The sequence below is a fragment of the Ranitomeya variabilis genome, chromosome 3, assembly GCF_051348905.1.
Source record: "Ranitomeya variabilis isolate aRanVar5 chromosome 3, aRanVar5.hap1, whole genome shotgun sequence".
Taxonomy (NCBI): domain Eukaryota; kingdom Metazoa; phylum Chordata; class Amphibia; order Anura; family Dendrobatidae; genus Ranitomeya; species Ranitomeya variabilis.
In genome coordinates, this window is record NC_135234.1 from 112449125 (window position 1) to 112472858 (window position 23734).

The 23734-nt window shown below is 41.9% G+C and overlaps 1 protein-coding gene across 2 annotated transcripts in view; it reads right to left on the minus strand.

Moving 5' to 3' along the window:
- Positions 1-23734, minus strand: part of MLXIPL (MLX interacting protein like) — a 142438-nt gene that overhangs the window by 74732 nt on the left and 43972 nt on the right. For both annotated transcript variants that reach the window (XR_013223730.1, XM_077294520.1), the window contains exons 2-6: positions 8638-8744; positions 7674-7756; positions 7439-7528; positions 3927-3971; positions 1852-2029 (exon numbers count right to left, since the gene is read on the minus strand). Coding sequence is in view for 1 of the 2 variants with exons in the window: in XM_077294520.1 (XP_077150635.1) it covers positions 1852-2029; positions 3927-3971; positions 7439-7528; positions 7674-7756; positions 8638-8744 (503 nt within the window). In the remaining variant the exon portion in view is untranslated. The remainder of the gene's footprint in view (positions 1-1851; positions 2030-3926; positions 3972-7438; positions 7529-7673; positions 7757-8637; positions 8745-23734) is intronic.

Here is a 23734-nt window from a genome sequence, read left to right on the forward strand (position 1 = left end):
CATTCCGGTGTCTGTCCCCCGGCGTTCTGCTTCTCTGCACTGTGAGCGCCGGCCAGCCGGAAAGCGAGCACAGCGGTGACGTCACCGCTGTGCTTTCCGGCTGGCGCAGACACAGTGCAGAGAAGCAGAACGCCGGGGGACAGACACCGGAATGTGAGTATGTACTGTTTGTTTTTTTTTACTTTTACGCTGGTAACCACGGTAAACATCGGGTTACTAAGCGCGGCCCTGCGCTTAGTAACCCGATGTTTACCCTGGTTGCCCGGGGACTTCGGCATCGTTGGTCGCTGGAGAGTGGTCTGTGTGACAGCTCCCCAGCGACCACACAACCACTTACCAACGATCACGGCCAGGTCGTATCGCTGGTAAATCGTTATGTGAGACGGTACCCTAACTGTCAATATAACCTATTGGTACTCATAATATGATTGCAATTATAATTCTGTATGTGATATAAACATCAGACAAACACTAATAAAAACCAGAGGGCAGCAGATCATGTGAAAACATAATTTTGGTGTCATTCTCAAAACTTTTGGCCATGACTGTACACATGATTTGGGATTGTGTAAATATAGGGGCCTATTGGAGTGACGTTCTAGATTTGATTGAGGCCTCTTTCACCCTTCGGTCTTTCAGCTCCTGTCACAATCCGTCGATTTTTGAGAATGCAGGATCCATAAAAAAAAAAAAATGTGCAGGATCCTGCATTTTCTCATAGACTTGTATTAGCGACGGATTGTGATGGATGGCCATCCGTTTCATCGGTCGTACACTGGATCCTGCATAAAAAAGTGGTTGGTCGGGCAGAGAAAACGTTCAGAGGAACATTTTCCTGCACGTCGGAAAATCGGTCAGCGACGCATCCTGCGCTGCCCGTCACTGGCTACAATGGAAGCCTATGGGCGCAGGATGCGTCGCTGCCTGTGAAAAGCAGGAATCCAGCAACGGGTCCCGTCTTTTCAAACTGAGCAGGCATGGAAGAATTTCCCGTCAGGGAAATTCTCTCGCTCGCTCTCTTTCTCTTTTTACTATTGATGCTGCCTATGCAGCATCAATAGTAACAAGATATAATGTTAAAAATAATTAAAAAAATTAAAAAAAAAAATCCATTCTCCATTATGCTACGAGACAGTTCCTGACCCTTACAACTGTCCTCTTGATGATGATATACAATATATGACCAGACACCAGACTAGATGTCAGGAGTTCAACCATTTGTTCTAAGTGTTGATTCCCAGAAACATGTTGTCTTTGCCACCTATATATTTTTTTAAATTATTTCTTAATTTTTGTTTTGGCAAAAAGGAGGGGATTTGTACTTTTTTATTAATATTCTCTAATTTTGACTGTATTTTGTAGTCCTCTTAGGCCACTTGAACTTGTGATTGGCTGATCACTTGTGCTATACACAACAAGACCACAGCATTGTTGTATATAGAAAAAAATTACAGTCTCTTTATAAACGGCAGCTACAGGTTGGCCTTCATAGCATCACCGTCATGACAGGCATGGGAGGGGGGTCTTCAGCAGATCCTTGGTTATTATGGAAATCCATCAGCAATCGCATCGTGGAAAGCGTTGATGGGTGGTAATAAACCCTCAAGTGACGGTAAAAGACTTGGAGTAAGATTCGGTAACCTTAAACAGCCCTGAAGAAAATTTCTCCTTTATAAAACAAGTCCAGATAAACTCACATCAATAAAACAATAAAAAAGAATTTGTAGCTAACATAAGCTAAAATAAAAAATCATATAGGCCCGGGCATAAGCAGGTCATTAAAGGGGTTACACAGACGTACTGAGAAAATGAAACAACAACAAAAAAACACACACACAAAACAATACATACCAAAGTCTGGATACTGATATGATGGGGGCATGTTCTGAGTGGTGGTGAACAGCGTGTCCGAGATATCAGTTAAGAAGTAATCCAAATCATACAGCATATCATCTTCTTTTCCACGTCCATCTTCAATACGCTGACACGCAGCAAACATCTCACCCCCTCTCCATGTGGGGGCGCCGTTCTGACAGAAAACAGTATGTTCTTAATGTTACATTTTTAATCTTTTATTTCATAGAAAGGGTTTTTTTTTTCATTTTAAACACTGTTTTGCAATTTCCTCCTCATTTTCTGTCAGATAACGGTTACATGTGAATATGCTTATATTACTTATATTTTCTCCATGTTACTTAGCACTGTGTGTGCACATCATTTACAAGGAGAACCATGCCGCATTTCCTAATACATTAACAGGAAAAGACAGGGACGTTGTGTGTCTCCATCATTGAATCAGAGAGCTATTGAAGCAATGTTATCTGTCTACAACGGTTGTAGGATGTTTCGCCCCCAGCAGTTCGCCCCCAGCAGTTCGCCCCCGGGTACATTTCGCCCCCACGCACATTTCGTCCCCAGCATTTGGCCCCCAGGATGATGCTTACCTGTCGCAGATGCAGCTCCTTGGGTCACGGAGTGCAGTCTAGCGGTTCCCAGTGACGTCAGATGGAAACAGTTGATTTAACATGTCACAAAAGTGCAGGACTCTGTACAGTACTTTTGTGACATGTGGATTGATGACGGACGGGAATTCATGTACCACAAGGACAAACTGGCGAAGCATCCAAACACAAAATTCTGGGGGCAAAACAGGGTACAAGGGCAAAATGTACCCGGGGGCGAGCTGCTGGGGACGAAAGCTCCAAACATTGACAAAGGGAGACATTAAGGGACCTCCCAGCGACAAGATACGACCACTAAACTGTAAACCTTTACCAATCGGCGGTCGTTTAACAGCCTGTTTACAGAGGCAGACCACAGTAAACGATCCACACTGAGTCATCTGTAGTACATCGCTCAGTGCATAGGCTACCATTCTTCTAGGAAGTGTGAGTCCAGTTTAGACAGGACGATGCACTGCGGAAAACAATGATTTTTTTGCTCTTGGGGAAGCATCATTTCACCCAATAAATAATCCTGTTTACACTGAAAGATTATAGTGAAAAACGCATTCACAAATATTTTTCAGTGTAAATGCAGCTTAAAGGAGTTGTTGAGCGCTATGATATTGATGACCAATTCTTGGGATAGATATCAATATCAGATCAGTGATAGTCTGGTACTTGGTAGCGCAGCTCAAGATCGGACTGGCCCACAAGCGTACAGGGTAATCCCCTGGTGGGCCCCTGTGCAGGAGTAATCTACTTACGCAGACAAAAGCAGCATCTCATCATTCATTCAACAAACTACCCATATTATTATTATATAAGAAGCAGGGGCAGATATATGAAAGAGGGTAATGTAATACTTGCATGCAGTTGAACTGTGAGCTTCTGGAGTCCATGGGGGACCCTCGCCACCTCAGCCCAACACTGCCCCTACTGATTAGCTGTTTTTAGCTCTGGTGATGGCCGAAGACCAAAACATCAGAACTCCATACCCTGTGTAATGACCATTACCATACACTGCAGGGCAGCTCCGGAGCAGATTGCAGCTGACTGATGGTGCTGCCGGGTGTCAGACCCCAACTGATCTGATACTGATACATACCCTAAGGATAGGACATCTATTTCATAAGGTTAGAGACCTCCTTTAAGGCAATACTATTTTCTCATTTATAGAGAGACAGTATTGTATGACTGTGTGATGCGCAGGGAGAGTCATGGAATAAGTAATTTCTGTGTCTTCATAACATACAGGAAGAGAAATGGAGCCAGTGCTTTCTACAATTCACAAGAGACAGGTAGGCAGTACTATCTGTGCCCAAATAACTTACACACCTAGTAATTGTAACTATCTCAGTTTTCAGCACTGATGATCCATTTGTGATCACCTCTCAGTAAAAGGACGCCTCGGATCTCCACAGATCTGATCTGTTAATAACATCTCTACACACAATTCTTCACTTTCTTAACAACAATGCCAACCTTTTGTCCTTCAGATAACTTCCCATCCTGGTGAAGCTTCCTCAGCTGTCAATTTAAAGAAATAATAAAATGAGTGTAGTGCAGACATTGAATCACACCTTATACTTGATATTGCCCATGTGATTTGGCAGGTTTTTAATGTGATGCGCTTTTTTTTTTTTTATAAAGAAGCACTCCTATTCACTTTTTCATTAATTAAATATATTAATATGTGCATGTAATGTAGTGTGAGAGTATTAATATAGTCGCCTACCACCGCGCTCCCCAGGATCCAGTGTCTGCTCTTCCGATTAGCCGGCTCACTCTATGCTCTATGCGTGAGACGAAAGTTTCTTTTACAGTGTTAGCCTATGAAGATTTGTAATGAAACTCCATAGGCCTTCATTGTAAAAACCGCTTCATGGTCAGAGAGAGCGCAGCGTGACCCGGAGAGACTGCAGAGCGGTGACATCACTGAGAAGAGGAGCAGAACGGCACTGAACGCTGGAGACAGCAGCGGTAGACGAGTATATTATTACACTCACACTTCATTACATGCACATATACACACATTTAATGAATGAAAAATCTGGGTGGGAGTGATTCTTTCACAAACATCACCCCTAAAAATGGCTCATGTAATCATCTACCTAGAAAAACTGTCTGATCCATTTCTGTAATGGGAAAGAACAAGTTCCCACAATTCAGTCTGTCTCTGCTAACAAATATACTAAATGAATGGACGTAATCACATATAATTATAATTATCAGCTTATTTATCACATTCATGTAGTCACTTAAATCAGTAAGACTTGTAGTACTTTAGAGCGCCACCTAGTGGTCAAATAACATGGATACACAACATTATCCTCACTAATTAATAACACTATTTTGGGGGCAGCAAAGCGGTTAAATGGGTCACTGTTTCAACAAAATTTGAATAATTCAAATATAAGAAACTTTGCTGTATATATATAGTAGGTGAAATAAGTATTGGCCATGTCACCAATTTTCTAAGTAAATATATTTGTAAAGATGCTATTGACATGAAAGTCTTGACAGATGTCGGTAACAACCCATCCAATCCAGACATGCAAAGAAATCAAACCAGAGATGTCCATAAATTAAGTTATGTGTAATAATGAGAAGTGACAGAGAAAAAGTATTGAACACGCTTACTGAAATGTATTTGAAACTTCTACAAAAGCCTTTGTTGCTGATGACTGCTTCAAGACACCTCCTGTATGGAGAAACTAGTTGCAGGCATTGCTCAGGTGTGATTTTATCCCAATCTTCATGCAAACACTCCTCAAATCCTGACACTTTCGTGGGCTCCTTCTATGAACTCTGAGCTTTATTTCCTTCTATATATATGTTCTATTGGATTCAGGTCCGGTGATTGTCTGGGTGATTCTAGCAGCTTTATTTTTCATTCTCTGAAACCAACTGAGAGTTTCCTTAGCTGTGTGTTTGGGATCATTGTATTGCTGATAGGTCCACCCTCGCTTTATCTTCATTATCCTGGTAGATGGCAGCAGATTTTTTTCAAGAATGTCTATGTACAATTGTCTATTCATCCTTCCTTCAATCATATGAAGCTTTCCAGTGCCGTATGCTAAAAAAAAACAGTCTCACACAATGATGTTCCAGCTCCAAACTTCACTGTTGGTATGGTGTTTTGGAGGTGATATGCAGTGTACTTTGGCTTCCAAACATGGTGTGTATTCTGGCATCTAAAGAGTGAAATTTTGTTCTCATCTGACCAGATTTCATTCCCCTTGAGAAAGCGGGTTCATTCACCTGCGAAACGCGCGTCGGGGACTATTGGGGTATCCACACCTGGTCTTAGACTCCTCTACCCCTGTCCGTGGTAAGCATTATGCATTCCCAAATTGATAATATGATGTGTTGATAAACTACTACAGGGCTATGCGGCTTGCCATTGATGTGCGATCTATGACTGCACTTGCACCTTATTGAATATAACATTTGCACAAATATGGGCAGGTAGAACTATTGGAGTCATTTTCCTCATGATATACTTTCCTGCATTTAATCTTGTAATGTTCTGATTACTTTCACTTAGTGTTAAATTTTTGTGGACTTCTGTTAATAAAATTTTTTTTTTTTATATACCTGATTGCTCCTTAATGTCTCCTATTTTATATATTTATATTTTGGAGCTGGTTTGCTGGTGCCTGTTTGCATATGGGCTATTTTTGAGCCTTAGTTGTGACATTAATAACATGTCACTGAGGTTTCTGTGTTCATTTATTATGTATGGGGCCCCCGACAGATGACAGTTGGGGGACAAAAGGATCCATTATGTCTAATTTCGGACTGTTGACACTTTTATTCTCTAAGAGAAAAGCTGCCACCAGAGATGTTCAGCAGGGGCTCTCCAAAACCACAGGATGTATAGGAGAGTTCGGTGAGATAGCTGTCGGCTGAACGATTTACCGAACAATCATTAGGCTGACAGCCATCTAAAGTGCATTGTGGGCTTTGGACTCACCACTGACAGATAAAGGCAGGGGAAACAAGGATCAGCCATGTTGCATTTCAATGCCTTATCATTTTGTTCTCGGGAGAGATAAGCTGCTGCTACCTGGGTTGTCAACCCTCCAGAAATTCCTGGACAGGCCATAAAAATAGGGCACTTTATTTCCCCCATCCATAATATAATGGTATGCGGTCCGAGATTGTTTTCAAGCTGGAGAGACTTGAACAGATTTTTCTGACTGCACTTATCATCTTTTTACAGTTCACAGTGAATGCAGCTGATGTTTTAATATGGGACTAATGGTCTATAGACAAATATCACTTATAATCTTAATGAAATATTATGGTCATCTAATGTGTCCAGAAAAAAAAGTTGGTTGTCTGTGATTTTTTAAGAAGCTGTCCAGAAAAAAAAATACAAAAACAAGTTGGCAACCCTGACTGCTACACATACATACTCGGCCAAACTGACAGTGCATGTGTAGTGGGGGTCAGGAAAAATAGCTGCCCTCTCAAGGAGGCTGGCCACACACATTAGATGGCTGGCTGTCGGCCGAGCGATGCTTTGACCAATGGTTAGGCTGACAGACATCTCAGCCGATACTCCCATAAACAGGAGAGCTCGCTCGACCAACCGCTCCTAATCTATATGGGGGTCTTGACAATGCACTGGGACCAAATTCAGTAATCCTCACTAAGCTTATAAGTAAAATGGGGTGAACTTGCACAGTAAAACATCCATGCAGATGTTGCACTTCGTGAAGTTGAACCCACAGTCCCAAATGCTGTAAGGCACAGCGGTAACCATCTAGGAAGGTCATCGCTTCCCAAACACCAGTCCTCACTGCCCCAACAGATCCTGTTTTCAGGACTTCATGAGTATTGCTCAGGTGAGAGAATCTGTGATAAAAATTCCATCACATGAACAATACTAATGAAATCCTGAAACCATGACCTGTTGGGGCTGTGAAGAATAGAGTTTGGGAAACACTGATCTAAATCAAGAAAGTCAAACACTGAAAGTCTCTTACGCGTTTCTTGTAGTAAATTCTCCACTTGTTATACTCCTTCATTACCACTTCAATTCTCCGTTTCCAGTAGTTCCCCTCCAGCACCACAGCCTGTACAATAAGAAGACACAATTCCGTCTACCTTGAGAAATCATTAAGGTGAAGAACACTATAATTTGTACATGAGAACCTTATAGTAATTATTGAACTAATGACTTCATATGTCTCTGTAAGATGTTCTGCTTGCTGGTCTTACCTCAGGTTTACGGTGGTCGTCTCCTTCTGATCCATCCAGTGGGGTCACAAACCCACATACTGGGGTTTTCCTTCTTTCTATATCTATAAAACCACATGACATTCATTTTTATATTGTATTCTTTTGTTTGTTACAGTAAAAAATAGAAAAACAACAACATGATATAGTGTATATACACATAACAATATAATAAACTATACAATTTAAAAATGTTCTTGCCTTTTAGTCTTCATACTCAGCTGGTTACTTTAATGAGAACCAGTACTTTCCCCAAGTTTATTTTATTTTCATTATTTAAAACTTAGTATTTTACCATCCATCATAGCAGTTTTCTTCCTAAAGTTACCTTACTTATAAATTTAAAATATTCTCAATTTCCAGCTCCCAAATGGGCCTCCTAGCTATCCCCAGACAAACAATCTTGATTTTTAACACATGATCCTTTTTATTCACCCTAAAAATAAACCATCACCAGATATGCCCACCAGCGATTTAAGGAAGACATACGGATTAGATGGCTGTCAGCCAAATGATGCTTTTGCCGATCATTCAACCAACAGCCATCTCGGCCGTCTTCCCATACACAGGAGTCCTTGCTTCCATCCGCCAGCTTATCACTGGAAGCGCAAAGTAGTCAGCAGTTAGAAATAGGCAGGAAAATGTTTTACTCACAAAAAAAAGAATCAGCTGTGATCCCGAGCTGTCCTGTCAGTATACTTTTTTGCTTCCCCCCATGCCCAGGAGATCTGGTATGATCAGACCATGTCCCTGTACAGTCAGACACAGCCATTACACAGTAGGGGCACATTTATAAGATTATCTCGGCCCGGGAACAATATTGTTAAACACATCCAATTGTGGAACTTATTATTATTTATTATTCCAAGATGTATTGATTAAAATATACTTTTGTTCGTGGGAAAACCTCTTTAAAACAAATATCAGCCTTACACGATTTACTTACATTGTAAGTACCAAGCTCTCCAGATGGCGTTATTCAGACGGATCTTATCTCTCCATAATAGTCTTAAACCCTTGAAATTCTTCCACTTGGGAGATACCAGTTTGCCGCTGAAAATGATCACGTTACAAGAGATTAGTGATTACATTTATCATCTCCTTCGCCTCACAGTGTATCACACAATTAATTAGCACAACTATATTAATTGTTCAGATGAGAAAGTAATGTTAAATAATTAATGTTTCTGACACAGAACAGATATTTGAAAAAGCAATGTTTTGTAACAAAGTACGGTACTTTTTCAAAGACTGTGCACATGGAGTCTTGCAGAGTTTTTGAGGCAGAAACTGAGCAGAGCGTCCAAGTTTTTGAGGAGAATTTGGAGAGTTTCCGCTCAGTTTTTGCTCCCAAAACTCCTAAAGAAAAACTGTGTGCACACCCCTTACATGAAGCAACATTTTGAAAGACAACATACTATTTTTTCAAATAATATTTTCAATATGTTAAATTAGACAGATACTTTGCAACTTAGGATGAAGTGGCTGTACAGGATTTTCATTCTGATGACCAATCCTCAGTATGAAGCCTCTTTGGACATTTTTTTTGATTTGTTGATGTGGGACAGAAATGGAAGCGTTTTGGGGGGGGGTTGCATTTTTTAGGCAGTTTTTTATCATTTGTCATCCATTTTGGTCTGTGTCTCCTGTTTTGCCAACGATGTTGCCTCAATTTTTCTTGTATGCAAAAAAAAATCCAAACTTCTCTTACCCATAAACAGTAAAAATGGATGGCATGTGAGCAGGTACGGACTGGGACTGAAATTCAGCCCTGGAATTTAAAATCACACAGGCCCATGTTGTCCCCGTCCCCAAGCACCAGATGTGGATATATTACTAATATTACCCTGGATGGAGGAAAGCAAGATTTACTACAAGACCAATATTTCTAATGATACCGGTGGCCTGCTGGGGTAAGTGATGGAGTCAGCGACTTTGTGCTCCATCACAACTGTTAACAGTATGGGTGTCTTGAGAACACCAATTCTGTTAACAACGTAGCAGACAAGAGGCCCACGACCAGACAGGCCCTTCCGGCATTTTCCAGAATTGCCACATGGCCAGTACAGCCCTGCATGTGACTCCTATCCTTCTTATTCAAGAAGTAATTGGCACAATTAGGATCAAAAACTTAAATGTTTCCTTTTTTTTTACATTTTTGCAGACAATTGGTTTGCAAATAAAAAAAACAGAACGGACATGACATGTGAACATGCTCATAGACTGTAATGGGTACATGCTCTATCCATGAGATACACAGAAAACATTTTGTCCATGAAATGCGAACAGCTGAATGAAGCCGAAGTTATTACTATCAGATTGGTGGGGTCCGAAACCCAACATCCCTACTGATCAGCTGTTTTCAGCTCCCACTGTGGCTTTAGAAGGAGAAGGAACATGCGTTTGCACCCTGCCTGTGCCATGAATGCTGATTTACAGGTACAGCCTATAGCCTCTCCTGCGCCTTTTAGTACCGTAGGTCTACATTAATGGCTATTCAGCAACCATTCTACAATTTAAAATGAATCTATAGAAATGTACTTAGTAAATTGTAAATCAGGTCACCGCTACATTTGCAATGCAGGAAAATACATTACGGGACATGCAGTTAAAGGGAACCTGTCACCACGTTTTTGGAAGATGGGATAAAAATAGCGTTAAATAGGGGCAGAGGTGGGCGTTACATTAGTGTGTGTGTTATGCGTTTATTACCCACCTAAGTTGCCGAAATAACTTTGCAAAGTCTCCGTTTTCGCCTGTCAATCAGGCTGGTCAGGTCGCATGGGCGTGGTGTCTTCACCCAGATTTGGCGTAGTTTTCCGTTGGTGGCGTAGTGGTGTGCGCATGCCCAAGGTCCCGAATCCTCTTCCAGGGGATTTAAAATAGCGCGGTGTTCGTTATTGCATTGGTGATCGGTGGGCGCGGCCATCTTCCTTTGGCCGCGCGTGCGCAGAAGCGGCGCTCTGCTGGCCGCGGCTTCAGGAAAATGGCCGCCGCGATGCCGCGCGTGCGCAGATGGATATCGCGGCGGCCATTTTCCTGAAGCCGCGGCCAGCAGAGCGCCGCTTCTGCGCACGCGCGGCCAAAGGAAGATGGCCGCGCCCACCGATCACCAATGCAATAACGAACACCGCGCTATTTTAAATCCCCTGGAAGAGGATTCGGGACCTTGGGCATGCGCACACCACTACGCCACCAACGGAAAACTACGCCAAATCTGGGTGAAGACAACGCCCATCTGACCAGACTAGCCTGATTGACAGGCGAAAACGGAGACTTTGCAAAGGTATTTCGGCAACTTAGGTGGGTAATAAACGCATAACACACACACTAATGTAACGCCCACCTCTGCCCCTATTTAACGCTATTTTTATCCCATCTTCCAAAAACGTGGTGACAGGTTCCCTTTAAGCAAAGCTTCTGGCTCTGGACAATGATTTCTACAACAAAGGCCGACAGAATGTGGATTTTTTTTTGTTTGAAAAGCAAAGTTAGAAGTGGCATGGGGTAAAAAAGTACATGGTTATTATGTGTGCTAGGTAGGGAGTAGAGTTTCTGATTTCATGTGCTTTCTGGAATTTTCCTTTAGCGATTCCCACTTCTCAGTTTTGGAAGACAAACAAGATATGCCAAAAATATCTGATACATACTGATCCCACGTTTGGGACTTGCATCTGTCCGAAGAACATGGCCCAGTCTCATGCTTCAAGAATGGAGAAGTGGCTGAGAAAATGGCTATGTGAGGGTGTTTGGACCTTCATCTGTCAGACATATACCGTATATACTCGAGTATAAGCCGACCCGAGTATAAGCCGACCCCCCTAATTTTGCCACAAAAAACTGGGAAAACTTATTGACTCGAGTATAAGCCTAGGGTGGAAAATGCAGCAGCTACCGGTGAATTTCAAAAATAAAAATAAATGCTCCATACCGTTCATTATGGCCCCATAGCTGTGCCATATAGTGCTCTGCACCATTCATTATTGCCCCATAGCTGTACCATAGAAATATGTGCCATATAGTGCTCTGCGCCGTTCATTATTGCCCCATAGCTGTGCCATATAGTGCTCTGCGCCGTTCATTATTTCCCCATAGCTGTGCCATATAGTGCTCTTCGCCGTTCATTATTTCCCCATAGCTGTGCCATATAGTGCTCTGCACCGTTTATTATTGCCCCATAGCTGTGCCATATAGTGCTCTGCACCGTTCATAATTGCCCCATAGCTGTGCCATATAGTGCTCTGCACCGTTCATTATTGCCCCATAGGATGTGCCATAGAAAGCTGTGCTGCTGCTGCTGCTGCTGCTGCAATAAAAATAATAAAACACATACTCACCTCTCTTGCTTGCAGCTCCTCAGCGTCCCGTCCCGGCGTCTCTCCGCACTGACTGATCAGGCAGAGGGCGGCGCGCACACTATATGCGTCATCACGCCCTCTGACCTGCACAGTCAGGGCGGAGAGAGAGACGCTGGGAAGACAGAGCGGCGCCCGGCGTGTGGAACACGGACAGCTGAATATGTAATACTTACCTGCTCCCGGCGTCCCGCTCCTTCCCCCGGACAGCTGGTCTTCGGTGCCGCAGCCTCTTCCTCTGTCAGCGGTCACCGGCACCGCTGATTAGAGAAATGAATAGGCGGCTCCGCCCCTATGGGAGTGGAGTCCATATTCATTTCTCTAATGAGCGGTCCCACGTGACCGCTGAACAGGGGAAGAGCTGCGGCACCCGGAGACCTTGGGACGGGCAGGGGGAGCGCCAGGAGCCCAGGAAGCAGGTAAGTATGCCTCAGCGCCCTCTCCCCCTCACCCGCCGACCGTGACTCGAGTATAAGCCGAGAGGGGCACTTTCAGCCCAAAAATTTGGGCTGAAAATCTCGGCTTATACTCGAGTATATACGGTAAGTGGAATATTCACAAATAAGTGTAGCACAGTTTCCTACTTCATTTCAACAGAATTTAGATCAGGTACGGTTTATTGAGTTTTGAGTTAAATATTTGCTCCTGGGAAAGTTCAGAGAGCACTAAGTATCTACCATGCTGAAGGTCTCCTTTTATGGCTCACTACATGGACACAATTCACACGGACTGACACCAGAGCACCAAACTCCTAAGTCATCACCCTCCCCACTTCTCCATTTCTAACAAAAACCTTAATTTTATAACCTTGACGTATTTTTAGGAGGCACCACCCCTTGCACAAAGGTCCTGTTGTAATATCTCCTAAATGTTTTGCTCTTGTCTCTGTAATTACCGTAATTTGTTAACTTACCTAAAGAAGGAGCCCCTGTTCTCTGAGAGCTTGACAATATAATTTTTCAGGTTAGCCAATAAAGGTATTACTCCTAGTATTATTTTGACTTTTTTTGGCAATAAAAGTATTTACATTGACCATTGCTACCAAAACACTGGTGTGACCAGTACATTTAAAGGGAACCTGTCACCCCCACAATCGATGGTGAGGTAAGCTCACCGTCATCAGGGGCTTATCTACAGCATTCTGTAATGCTCCATACAGAATAATGAGCCCCATATATTGCTCCATACAGAATAATGAGCCCCATATATTGCTCCATACAGAATAATGAGCCCCATATATTGCTTCATACAGCATAATGAGCCTCATATATTGCTCAATACAGAATGAGCCCCATATATTGCTCTATACAAAAGAATGAGCCCCATATATTCCTCCATACAAAAGAATGAGCCCCATATATTCCTCCATAGAGTATATAATAGGCCCCATATATTGATCCATACAGAATAATGGCCCCCCATATAAAGCGCCATAGAGTATAATAAGCCCCATATATTACCCCGTACAGTATTATGGGCACCATATAGTGCTCCATACAGAATAATGAGCCCCATATAAAGCTCCATGCAGTACAATAAGCCCCATATATTGCTCAATACAGTATAATGAGCCTCATATATTGCTCCATACAGAATAATGAGCCCCATTTATTGCCCTATATATTGCTCCATGCAGTATATAATAGGCCCCATATACTGCTCCATACAGAATAATGACCCCATATAAAGCGCAATACAGTATAAGCCCCATATATTGCTCCATACAGTATAATGAGCCCCATATATTGCTCCATACAATATAATGAGCCCCATATATTGCTCCATACAGTATTATGGGCACCACATAGTGCTCCATACAGAATAATAAGCCCTACATAATGAATGGTTCATACAGTATAATGAGTCCTATATATTGCTCCATACAGAATCATGGACCCTATATAATGCTCCATACAACATAATGCCTGGAAAAAAAAACATTTATGAAATGCATACAGTATATCCTAATAGGCATAATAATTGTATTGTATACCTGAGATTACTCTTAAGACCCTTCAATGTAGCACTTTTTTCTAGGCTTTTAGGAAGCGTAAAAAAATACCATACATTTCTATCTGAAATGTGGAAAACAAAATTGATAATATATATTTATACACATATAAATATTCAGAAATCTGTGCTTTGAGAATGGAGATTCATTTGAAATAACTTTAGGAAGATCAATTAGGAAGAGGATCAATTAGGAAGAGGTAAAATAAGTGTGACTATTGAAGTGTCAGGGTGGGAGGTAGCACCATCTTAATATCTGTTGCTACTAAAAGAAAACAGGTTCTACAATTCAACAATTATTGGGGATCGGATAGAAAGATTGCTGGGTGGGGTTGGGAAAAACCCAATGGTCATAGTACACATCGGTACCAATTACAAAATTAGAGGGAGATGGGAGGTCCTTAAAATGATTACAGTGAACTAGGAGAGAAGCTGAAGGGCAAGATCTCCAAGATGGTGTTTTCAGAAATACCAACAATACCATAAGCATCACTAGAAAGACATCAGGAGCCTAGGGAGATAAATAAGTGGCTTAGAAATTGGTGCAGGAAGGAAGGGTTTGGGTTCATGGAGAACTGGGCCTACTTATCCGTCGGCTACAGGCCCTACGTTAGGGACTGGCTGCACCTCAATGGTGAGTGCAGTTGTGCTTGAGGAAAAAATGATCAGACGGATGGGGGAGCTTTTAAGTTAGGATCTCATGTTGGTCACAGAATATGATGTGGTGAGCATTACGGAAATCTGGCTGGATGAAAGCCATGACTGGGTGACGAACATAGAGGGTTACACTACATTTAGAAAGGATGCGAAAGATAAAAAAAAACAACTTAAAACCTGTGCTCAAAGACGACACTGGGGGGAGCTGCGACAATGTCGATTCAGTATGGGTAAATGTACATGGGGATGGCAATAATGGAAAGCTGCTAATTGGAGTTTCCTACAAACCTCTTATATAGCTGAAACAGGTAGAGGATGCAATGGTGCAACAAATTAAAAAGGCATAATATAATAATAGGGTCCTTATTATGGGGGGATTTTAACTTTCCAGACATATAACCTGGCTGTGCTAAAAGCTGCAAGTTCTTCTCCAGAGTTCAGAACAATTAGCTCTGTCAGCTGGTAGATGAACCAACCAGGGGAGGTAATCTGCTGGATCTTGTTCTGTCAAATAGACCAGATACAATTTCAGATCTACAGGTCAGGGAACATTTGGGAAGCAGTGACCATAATATGGTGAGTTTCAGTGTAATTTTCAATCAAACACTCAAAAGGGGAAATACAAAAACATGGAACTTTAAAAAAGCGGATTTCAACAAATTAAGAAAAGAACTTAATCACGTAGACTGGGATCATGTCATGGTAACTGGGGATACCGAACATAAATGGGGCATGTTTAAGGAAATATTACCAGAATCCTGTAGAAAACTTATACTCCCTGGTAATGTAAAGGAATATAAAGAACCCATTATGGATAAATAAGACAGTACAAAGTGTAATAAGACAAAAACAAAGAGCATTCAAAATCCTGAAGGCTGAGAAAACAGAAATAGCATTACAGGAGTAAAAAGATCTAAATAAGAAATGCTAAAAAAAAAAATCAAGCTAACGGAAATATGGCGAAAATTTAGCAAATTTCGCAATTTTACAACTTTGAATTTTTATACAATTAAATCACACATCATCATGTTACACAAAATACTTAATACGTAAAATTTCCCACATGTCTACTTTACATCAGCACAATTTTGGAACCAAAAATTTTTTTTTGTTAGGGAGTTAAGGGTTAAAAGTTGACCAGCAATTTCTTATTTTTACAACACCATTTTTTTTTTTTTTTAGGGACCACATCTCATTTGAAGTCATTTTGAGGGGTCTATATGATAGAAAATAACCAAGTGTGACACCATTCTAAAAACTGCACCCCTCAAGGTGCTCAAAACCACATTTAAGAAGTTTATTAACCCTTCAGGTGAATAGTAAAAAAAAAATTTACTTCAGCTCCAATTTGTTTTATTTTACCAAGGGTAACAGGAGAAAATGGACCCCAAAAGTTGTTGTACAATTTGTCCTGAGTACGCCGATACCCCATATGTGGGGGTAAACCACTGTTTGGGCGCATGGCAGAGCTCGGAAGCGAAGGAGCGCCATTTGACTTTTCAATGCAAAATTGACTGGAATTGAGATGGGACGCCATGTTGCGTTTGAAGAACCACTGATGTGCCTAAACATGGAAACCCCCCACAAGTGACACCATTTTGGAAAGTAGACCCCCTAAGGAACTTATCTAGATGTGTTGTGAGAGCTTTGAAACCCCAAATGTTTCACTACAGTTTATAACGCAGAGCCGTGAAAATAAAATATCTTTTTTTTTCACAAAAATTATTTTTTAGCCCCCAGTTTTGTATTTTTCCAAGGGTAAGAGTTGAAATTGGACCCCAAAAGTTGTTGTCCAATTTGTCCTGAGTACGCTGATACCCCATACGTGGGGGGGAACCACCGTTTGAGCGCATGGCAGAGCTCGGAAGGGAAGGAGCGTCATTTGGAATGCAGACTTAGATGGATTGGTCTGCAGGCATCACATTGCGTTTGCAGAGCCCCTAATGTACCTAAACAGTAGAAACCCCCCACAAGTGACCCCATATTGGAAACTAGATCCCCCAAGGAACTTATCTAGATGCGTTGTGAGAACTTTGAACCCCCAAGTGTTTCACTACAGTTTATAACGCAGAGCCGTGAAAATAAAAAATCCTTTTTTTTTCCCACAAAAATTATTTTTTAGCCCCCAGTTTTGTATTTTCCCAAGGGTAACAGGACAAATTGGACAACAACTTTTGGGGTCCAATTTCTCCTGAGTACGCTGATACCCCATATGTTGGGGTAAACACCTGTTTGGGCGCACGGGAGAGCTCGGAAGGGAAGGAGCACTGTTTTACTTTTTCAACGCAGAATTGGCTGGAATTGAGATCGGACACCATGTCGCGTTTGGAGAGCCCCTGATGTGCCTAAACAGTGGAAACCCCCCAATTATAACTGAAACCCTAATCCAAACACATCCCTAACCCTAATCCCAATGGTAACCCTAACCACACCCCTAACCCTGACACACCCTTAACCCTAATCCCAACCCTATTCCCAACCGTAAATGTAATCCAAACCTTAACCCTAACTTTAACCCCAACCCTAACTTTAGCCCCAACCCTAACTGTAGGCTTAACACTAGTCCCAACCCTAACCCTAACCCTAACGGGAAAATGGAAATAAATACATTTTTTAAATTTTTTAATTTTTCCCTAACTAAGGGGGTGATAAAGGGGGGTTTGATTTACTTTTATAGCGGTTTTTTAGCGGATTTTTATGATTGGCAGCCGTCACACACTGAAAGACGCTTTTTATTGCAAAAAATATTTTTTGCGTTACCACATTTTGAGAGCTATAATTTTTCCATATTTTGGTCCACAGAGTCATGTGAGGTCTTGTTTTTTGCGCGACGAGTTGACGTTTTTATTGGTAACATTTTCGGGCACGTGAAATTTTTTGATCGCTTTTTATTCCGATTTTTGTGAGGCAGAATGACCAAAAACCAGCTATTCATGAATTTCTTTTGGGGGAGGCGTTTATACCGTTCTGCGTTTGGTAAAATGGATAAAGCAGTTTTATTCTTCGGGTCAGTATGATTACAGCGATACCTCACTTATATCATTTTTTTATGTTTTGGCGCTTTTATATGATAAAAACTATTTTATAGAAAAAATTATTTTTGCATTGCTTTATTCTGAGGACTATAACTTTTTAATTTTTTCTTTGATGACGCTGTATTGCGGCTCGTTTTTTGCGGGTCAAGATGACGTTTTCAGCGGTACAATGGTTATTTATATCCGTCTTTTTGATTGCGTGTTATTCCACATTTTGTTTGGCGGTATGATAAAGCGTTGTTTTTTGCCCTTTTTTTTACGGTGTTCACTGAAGGGGTTAACTAGTGGGACAGTTTTATAGGTCGGGTCGTTACGGACGCGGCGATACTAAATATTTGTACTTTTATTGTTTTGTTTTTTTTTATAAAGAAATGTATTTATAGGAACAATATATACAGTGGGGCAAAAAAGTATTTAGTCATTCAGCAATAGTGCAAGTTCCACCACTTAAAAAGATGAGAGGCGTCTGTAATTTACATCATAGGTAGACCTCAACTATGGGAGACAAACTGAGAAATAAAAATCCAGAAAATCACATTGTCTGTTTTTTTATCATTTTATTTGCATATTATGGTGGAAAATAAGTATTTGGTCAGAAACAAACAATCAAGATTTCTGGCTCTCACAGACCTGTAACTTCTTCTTTAAGAGTCTCCTCTTTCCTCCACTCATTACCTGTAGTAATGGCACCTGTTTAAACTTGTTATCAGTATAAAAAGACACCTGTGCACACCCTCAAACAGTCTGACTCCAAACTCCACTATGGTGAAGACCAAAGAGCTGTCAAAGGACACCAGAAACAAAATTGTAGCCCTGCACCAGGCTGGGAAGACTGAATCTGCAATAGCCAACCAGCTTGGAGTGAAGAAATCAACAGTGGGAGCAATAATTAGAAAATGGAAGACATTCAAGACCACTGATAATCTCCCTCGATCTGGGGCTCCACGCAAAATCCCACCCCGTGGGGTCAGAATGTTTACAAGAACGGTGAGCAAAAATCCCAGAACCACGCGGGGGGACCTAGTGAATGAACTGCAGAGAGCTGGGACCAATGTAACAAGGCCTACCATAAGTAACACACTACGCCACCATGGACTCAGATCCTGCAGTGCCAGACGTGTCCCACTGCTTAAGCCAGTACATGTCCGGGCCCGTCTGAAGTTTGCTAGAGAGCATTTGGATGATCCAGAGGAGTTTTGGGAGAATGTCCTATGGTCTGATGAAACCAAACTGGAACTGTTTGGTAGAAACACAACTTGTCGTGTTTGGAGGAAAAAGAATACTGAGTTGCATCCATCAAACACCATACCTACTGTAAAGCATGGTGGTGGAAACATCATGCTTTGGGGCTGTTTCTCTGCAAAGGGGCCAGGACGACTGATCCGGGTACATGAAAGAATGAATGGGGCCATGTATCGGGAGATTTTGAGTGCAAACCTCCTTCCATCAGCAAGGGCATTGAAGATGAAACGTGGCTGGGTCTTTCAACATGACAATGATCCAAAGCACACCGCCAGGGCAACGAAGGAGTGGCTTCGTAAGAAGCATTTCAAGGTCCTGGAGTGGCCTAGCCAGTCTCCAGATCTCAACCCTATAGAAAACCTTTGGAGGGAGTTGAAAGTCCGTGTTGCCAAGCGAAAAGCCAAAAACATCACTGCTCTAGAGGAGATCTGCATGGAGGAATGGGCCAACATACCAACAACAGTGTGTGGCAACCTTGTGAAGACTTACATAAAACGTTTGACCTCTGTCATTGCCAACAAAGGATATATTACAAAGTATTGAGATGAAATTTTGTTTCTGACCAAATACTTATTTTCCACCATAATATGCAAATAAAATGATAAAAAAACAGACAATGTGATTTTCTGGATTTTTTTTTCTCAGTTGTCTCCCATAGTTGAGGTCTACCTATGATGTAAATTACAGACGCCTCTCATCTTTTTAAGTGGTGGAACTTGCACTATTGCTGAATGACTAAATACTTTTTTGCCCCACTGTATATATTGTAGGGATTGTACTCACTCAGGTGCGATGGGTGACACTCAGGAGACACATTTCATTAAAAGTTCACAGGGTTTATTGCTCCATAAACCACATTGCAACAGGAACAACAGGTAAACAGTCTTACGTCTGACAGATGATTCCTCAATGTCCATAGTAGAGCTCCGCTCTCTCAGGTCTGTGGGCACACAGACTGTGCTATGTCCAGCACGTAGGCTCTCCAGCCTAAATATGGTCTCTGTGTGTTGTTCAGGATGGCTGTCCCCACGTGGAACCGTCCAACACACAGGTCACTCTGCAGTGTCCAGCCAGGACACATGGAAGTGTGTCCACCCTGACAGACTCCCACACACTCACCATGTGCTACACGCACCTCCTTTACATAGGTGTAACCACACCCAGGTACCTGTCACATGGCCTGTCAGGTGAGCGTGACATCACCACAGGTCCTTACACACATAACCATCTTACGTGTTCAGACACGCCTCTTTGGGTGGGTTTGTAGGTGACTGAACCCACCCATCTCTCCAATCACCTGGAAGCCTTCCCAATGTAAACAAATCCTTCAGCAGTAGATCTGCTTGAGCAAAACATACCCAGGCTTCCATCACAGGGCCACCCACCTCTGCGATACATACCGTCCATTAATCACATGACCAGTCGCTAAGCCACTATATATATATATATATATATATATATATATATATATATATATATATATATATATATATATATATATATATATATATATATATATATATATATATATATATATTTGGAGTTTTTTTTTTTTTTTTTTTACACATGTGAATATATATACCGTATATATATATATATTTTTTTTTACAGTATAACATTGCCCCGGGGGGGGGCATCATGTTATAGTGTAAGATCGCTGATCTGACACTTTGCTGTGCACTGTGTCAGATCAGCGATCTGACGTGCACTCCTGGAGGCTTCCCGACGCCTGCTCTGAGCAGGCGCTGTGAAGCCACCTCCCTGCAGGACCCGGATGCAGCCCCGAGGCCATTTTGGATCCGAGCCTGCTGCAGGGAGGAGGAGGTAAGAGACCCTCTGAGCAACGTGATCACATCGCGTTGCTCCGGGGGTCTCAGTGAAGCATGCAGGGAGCCCCCTCCCTGCGCAATGCTTCCCTATACCGCCGGAACACTGCGATCATGTTTGATCGCAGTGTGCCGGGGCGGTCCATGACCGCTCCTGGCACATAGTGCCGGATGTCAGCTACGATAGTCAGCTGACACCCGGCCGCGATCGGCCGTGCGCCCCTCGTGAGCGCGGCCGATCGCATATGACGTACTATCCCGTCGGTGGTCATACGGGCCCACCCCACCTCGACGGGACAGTACGTCTAATGTCGGAAAGGGGTTAAGTAGATGTGTCATGACACAGCTATCAGGTGACTCGGGACCAGAAGCTCCTTTCCTGTCTCCAATACTAGGGGGCGCCCTAGCTTGCCCTGCTCCCAGGGATACTTCAGATGGCGAAGATGCCAGGGCCTCCACCCTTGCCTTATCTCTTAAGATAGCCCTCCGCCTGTTCTCTTCCCCCACCCAGGGAAGAGGGTCGCTACTGTGCACCACAGTACACTCACTGACAAACAGGGTAACACAGACAAGCGTTAACAGAAAACTCCAGACATACAAAATATTCACTCACATATAACAGAGGAATCCACCGGGGTGTGCAGGAAGGGGAAAAGAACAAAATAGAGAAGGATAAGGAATTACCATGCGACAGTTGCTCGTAACTCCTCCAACTCTCCTTCTAATACCAACTCCTTTCCCTCTGTTAGCCATGCAGCAATAAAGCTACCTCTAACGAGAATTAGTAACAGAGCCCAGATTATAAAGGGAAAAGGAGTGGTTAACCGAGCACAGCTGAGCACGGTGATTTCCAACATGGCCAACGATTAACCCCTGTTCTGCCAGAAGAAATAAACACATTTAGTATGACAGAGAAGTGCTTCTTCTCAGCGCCGGGGTAGGAGCAATCATATGCTGCAGTCTTCTGGCTCCACACTGTCGTGGCAACCCCATGACAAGATGACTGGAGTAAAAGGCAAGTTCCATTCCAGTGGGGCATTTTAGATGGCTGTTCTCAGGATCCCTTAAAAATCTTCACGCTCTCATCTATCCTTGGGATAGGTGATAACTAACCTTGTTAGATATACCCCTATAAACATCAACTGTTTAAATAACCATTTATGGCTTGCTGAACAATTGGAACCAAACTGAATTGTCGTCTATTAATTAGAGCCACTTACAGCTCCATTGGATCTGTGATTTTAAGGGGAAATTCATTTGAGCATTTACATCACCATTACCCCAGAGCTAACCGTTAACCCCTGATGCTTTTAGTGGTATAGCTCCCATGTTGTCTCTGAGGACTCTGTAAAATTAATAGGAATTCTACTAAATTCACTATTTTTACATGATCTAAATAGATTCAAGTCTGGAGTCTTCTAACATTGAAAAATCATGCAAGTTACTAAGCATTAGTTGCTGAGCCATCATTCCCTGTTCTTGTCAATGGAAAATTTCCTGTTTTCTGACAAGCTAATGAAGAGTGTTACTGCCATATGCTACAGTTAATTACTGCACGCAAGTGGAAAACATTTATGAAACTCTTGATCTATCTTAGCAACGTCATCATTGACGGATGTGTGGTTGGCTGCTATTCCCTGCTCAGATATGAATTATGACAAAATCTGACAACATCTATTGAAGGAAGTAGACCCAGATGTACGGAAGACTGAGGCTGGCGATCATACAGTACGTGCAGCTGCATGGTTCACATGTCAAACATGAGTACATGACCTTCACTGCTGACTTGTTCTTGTGAATGTTCACACAGCTATTTTAAGTGATAGCAATCTCCTATAGGCAAAGAAATAATTCAGGAACAATTAGTGACTTGCTTTTTTAATATATTTTTACTTGAAACAATATGAAAACATGAATAGTTTTGGATACTGATAACCAAATATTTATATGTTATTCATCCAATGGTTCCAGAATTCAGATGCACTGAAAGAATGGAGTTTATCAAAGTCTCAGAGGGTATTACAGCCCAGGTTCTCTTAGCCTAAAAGACCTATTGTGGTGTGAAATATTGGTGTCAATTTGTAATATTGACCCAATAGAATTTAGAGACCCTTTGGATTTAACTCTTTTATTGGAAGTGAAACAGTCAAGAACTGTCATCTTCAAAATCTAGGTACGGTAATATTAAAAAAAATAAAAATCATACTTCAAAGATCGTTAATGGGACTCTCTTACAATGGACTTTTATCACCTTTACACAGGAGTGTAGCGGTGGTTATGCATGTGCTGCAGCACTCTATCCAATGTCAATGGGGCTGAAAAGAAACGTTTAGGCACTGTACTGGATAGATATGCAATAACTGAAGGCTAAAGTTGTGTAGTCAGCAATCATCCGCTCCCTACTAATGTCCACTTTTGGCTTGAATTAATATGCATGCTATATCTATGGATAAAAGAGAGTTATTCTGGGGATATAAGTGACTTTGGACAATATTGTTCCATGCAGCTACTACATTGCAGCATAATGTTGTGGCCAAAGTTGCCGTGTACCCCCAACTGAAAGTAATCAATCCTAACCCTCTCTGGGTAAAGCAGGGACAGACAAAAAAATAGAATATGGTCAATCCTCCTTCATATCCAAGAACGGATATTCTTAGATTCATGACCATTAGATTGTACAGGTGTTTGTGAATCTTTTTTTAAAGGAGTTTTCTCACAAGTACTTGACCCCGTTTTATATGTTTTAATTTTTACTATCACTTTTCTAATATACTTTTATTACCTGCATAGCTTCCATGTTGAAGACATAACCCTTTGGTGCAATACTGCTCCACTTCCATCTGGCCACTGAAATGGGATGGACAATGAATCCTGATTTGAGCTTGGTGATAGTGACTTGTGGTGCAGGCCGATGGTGA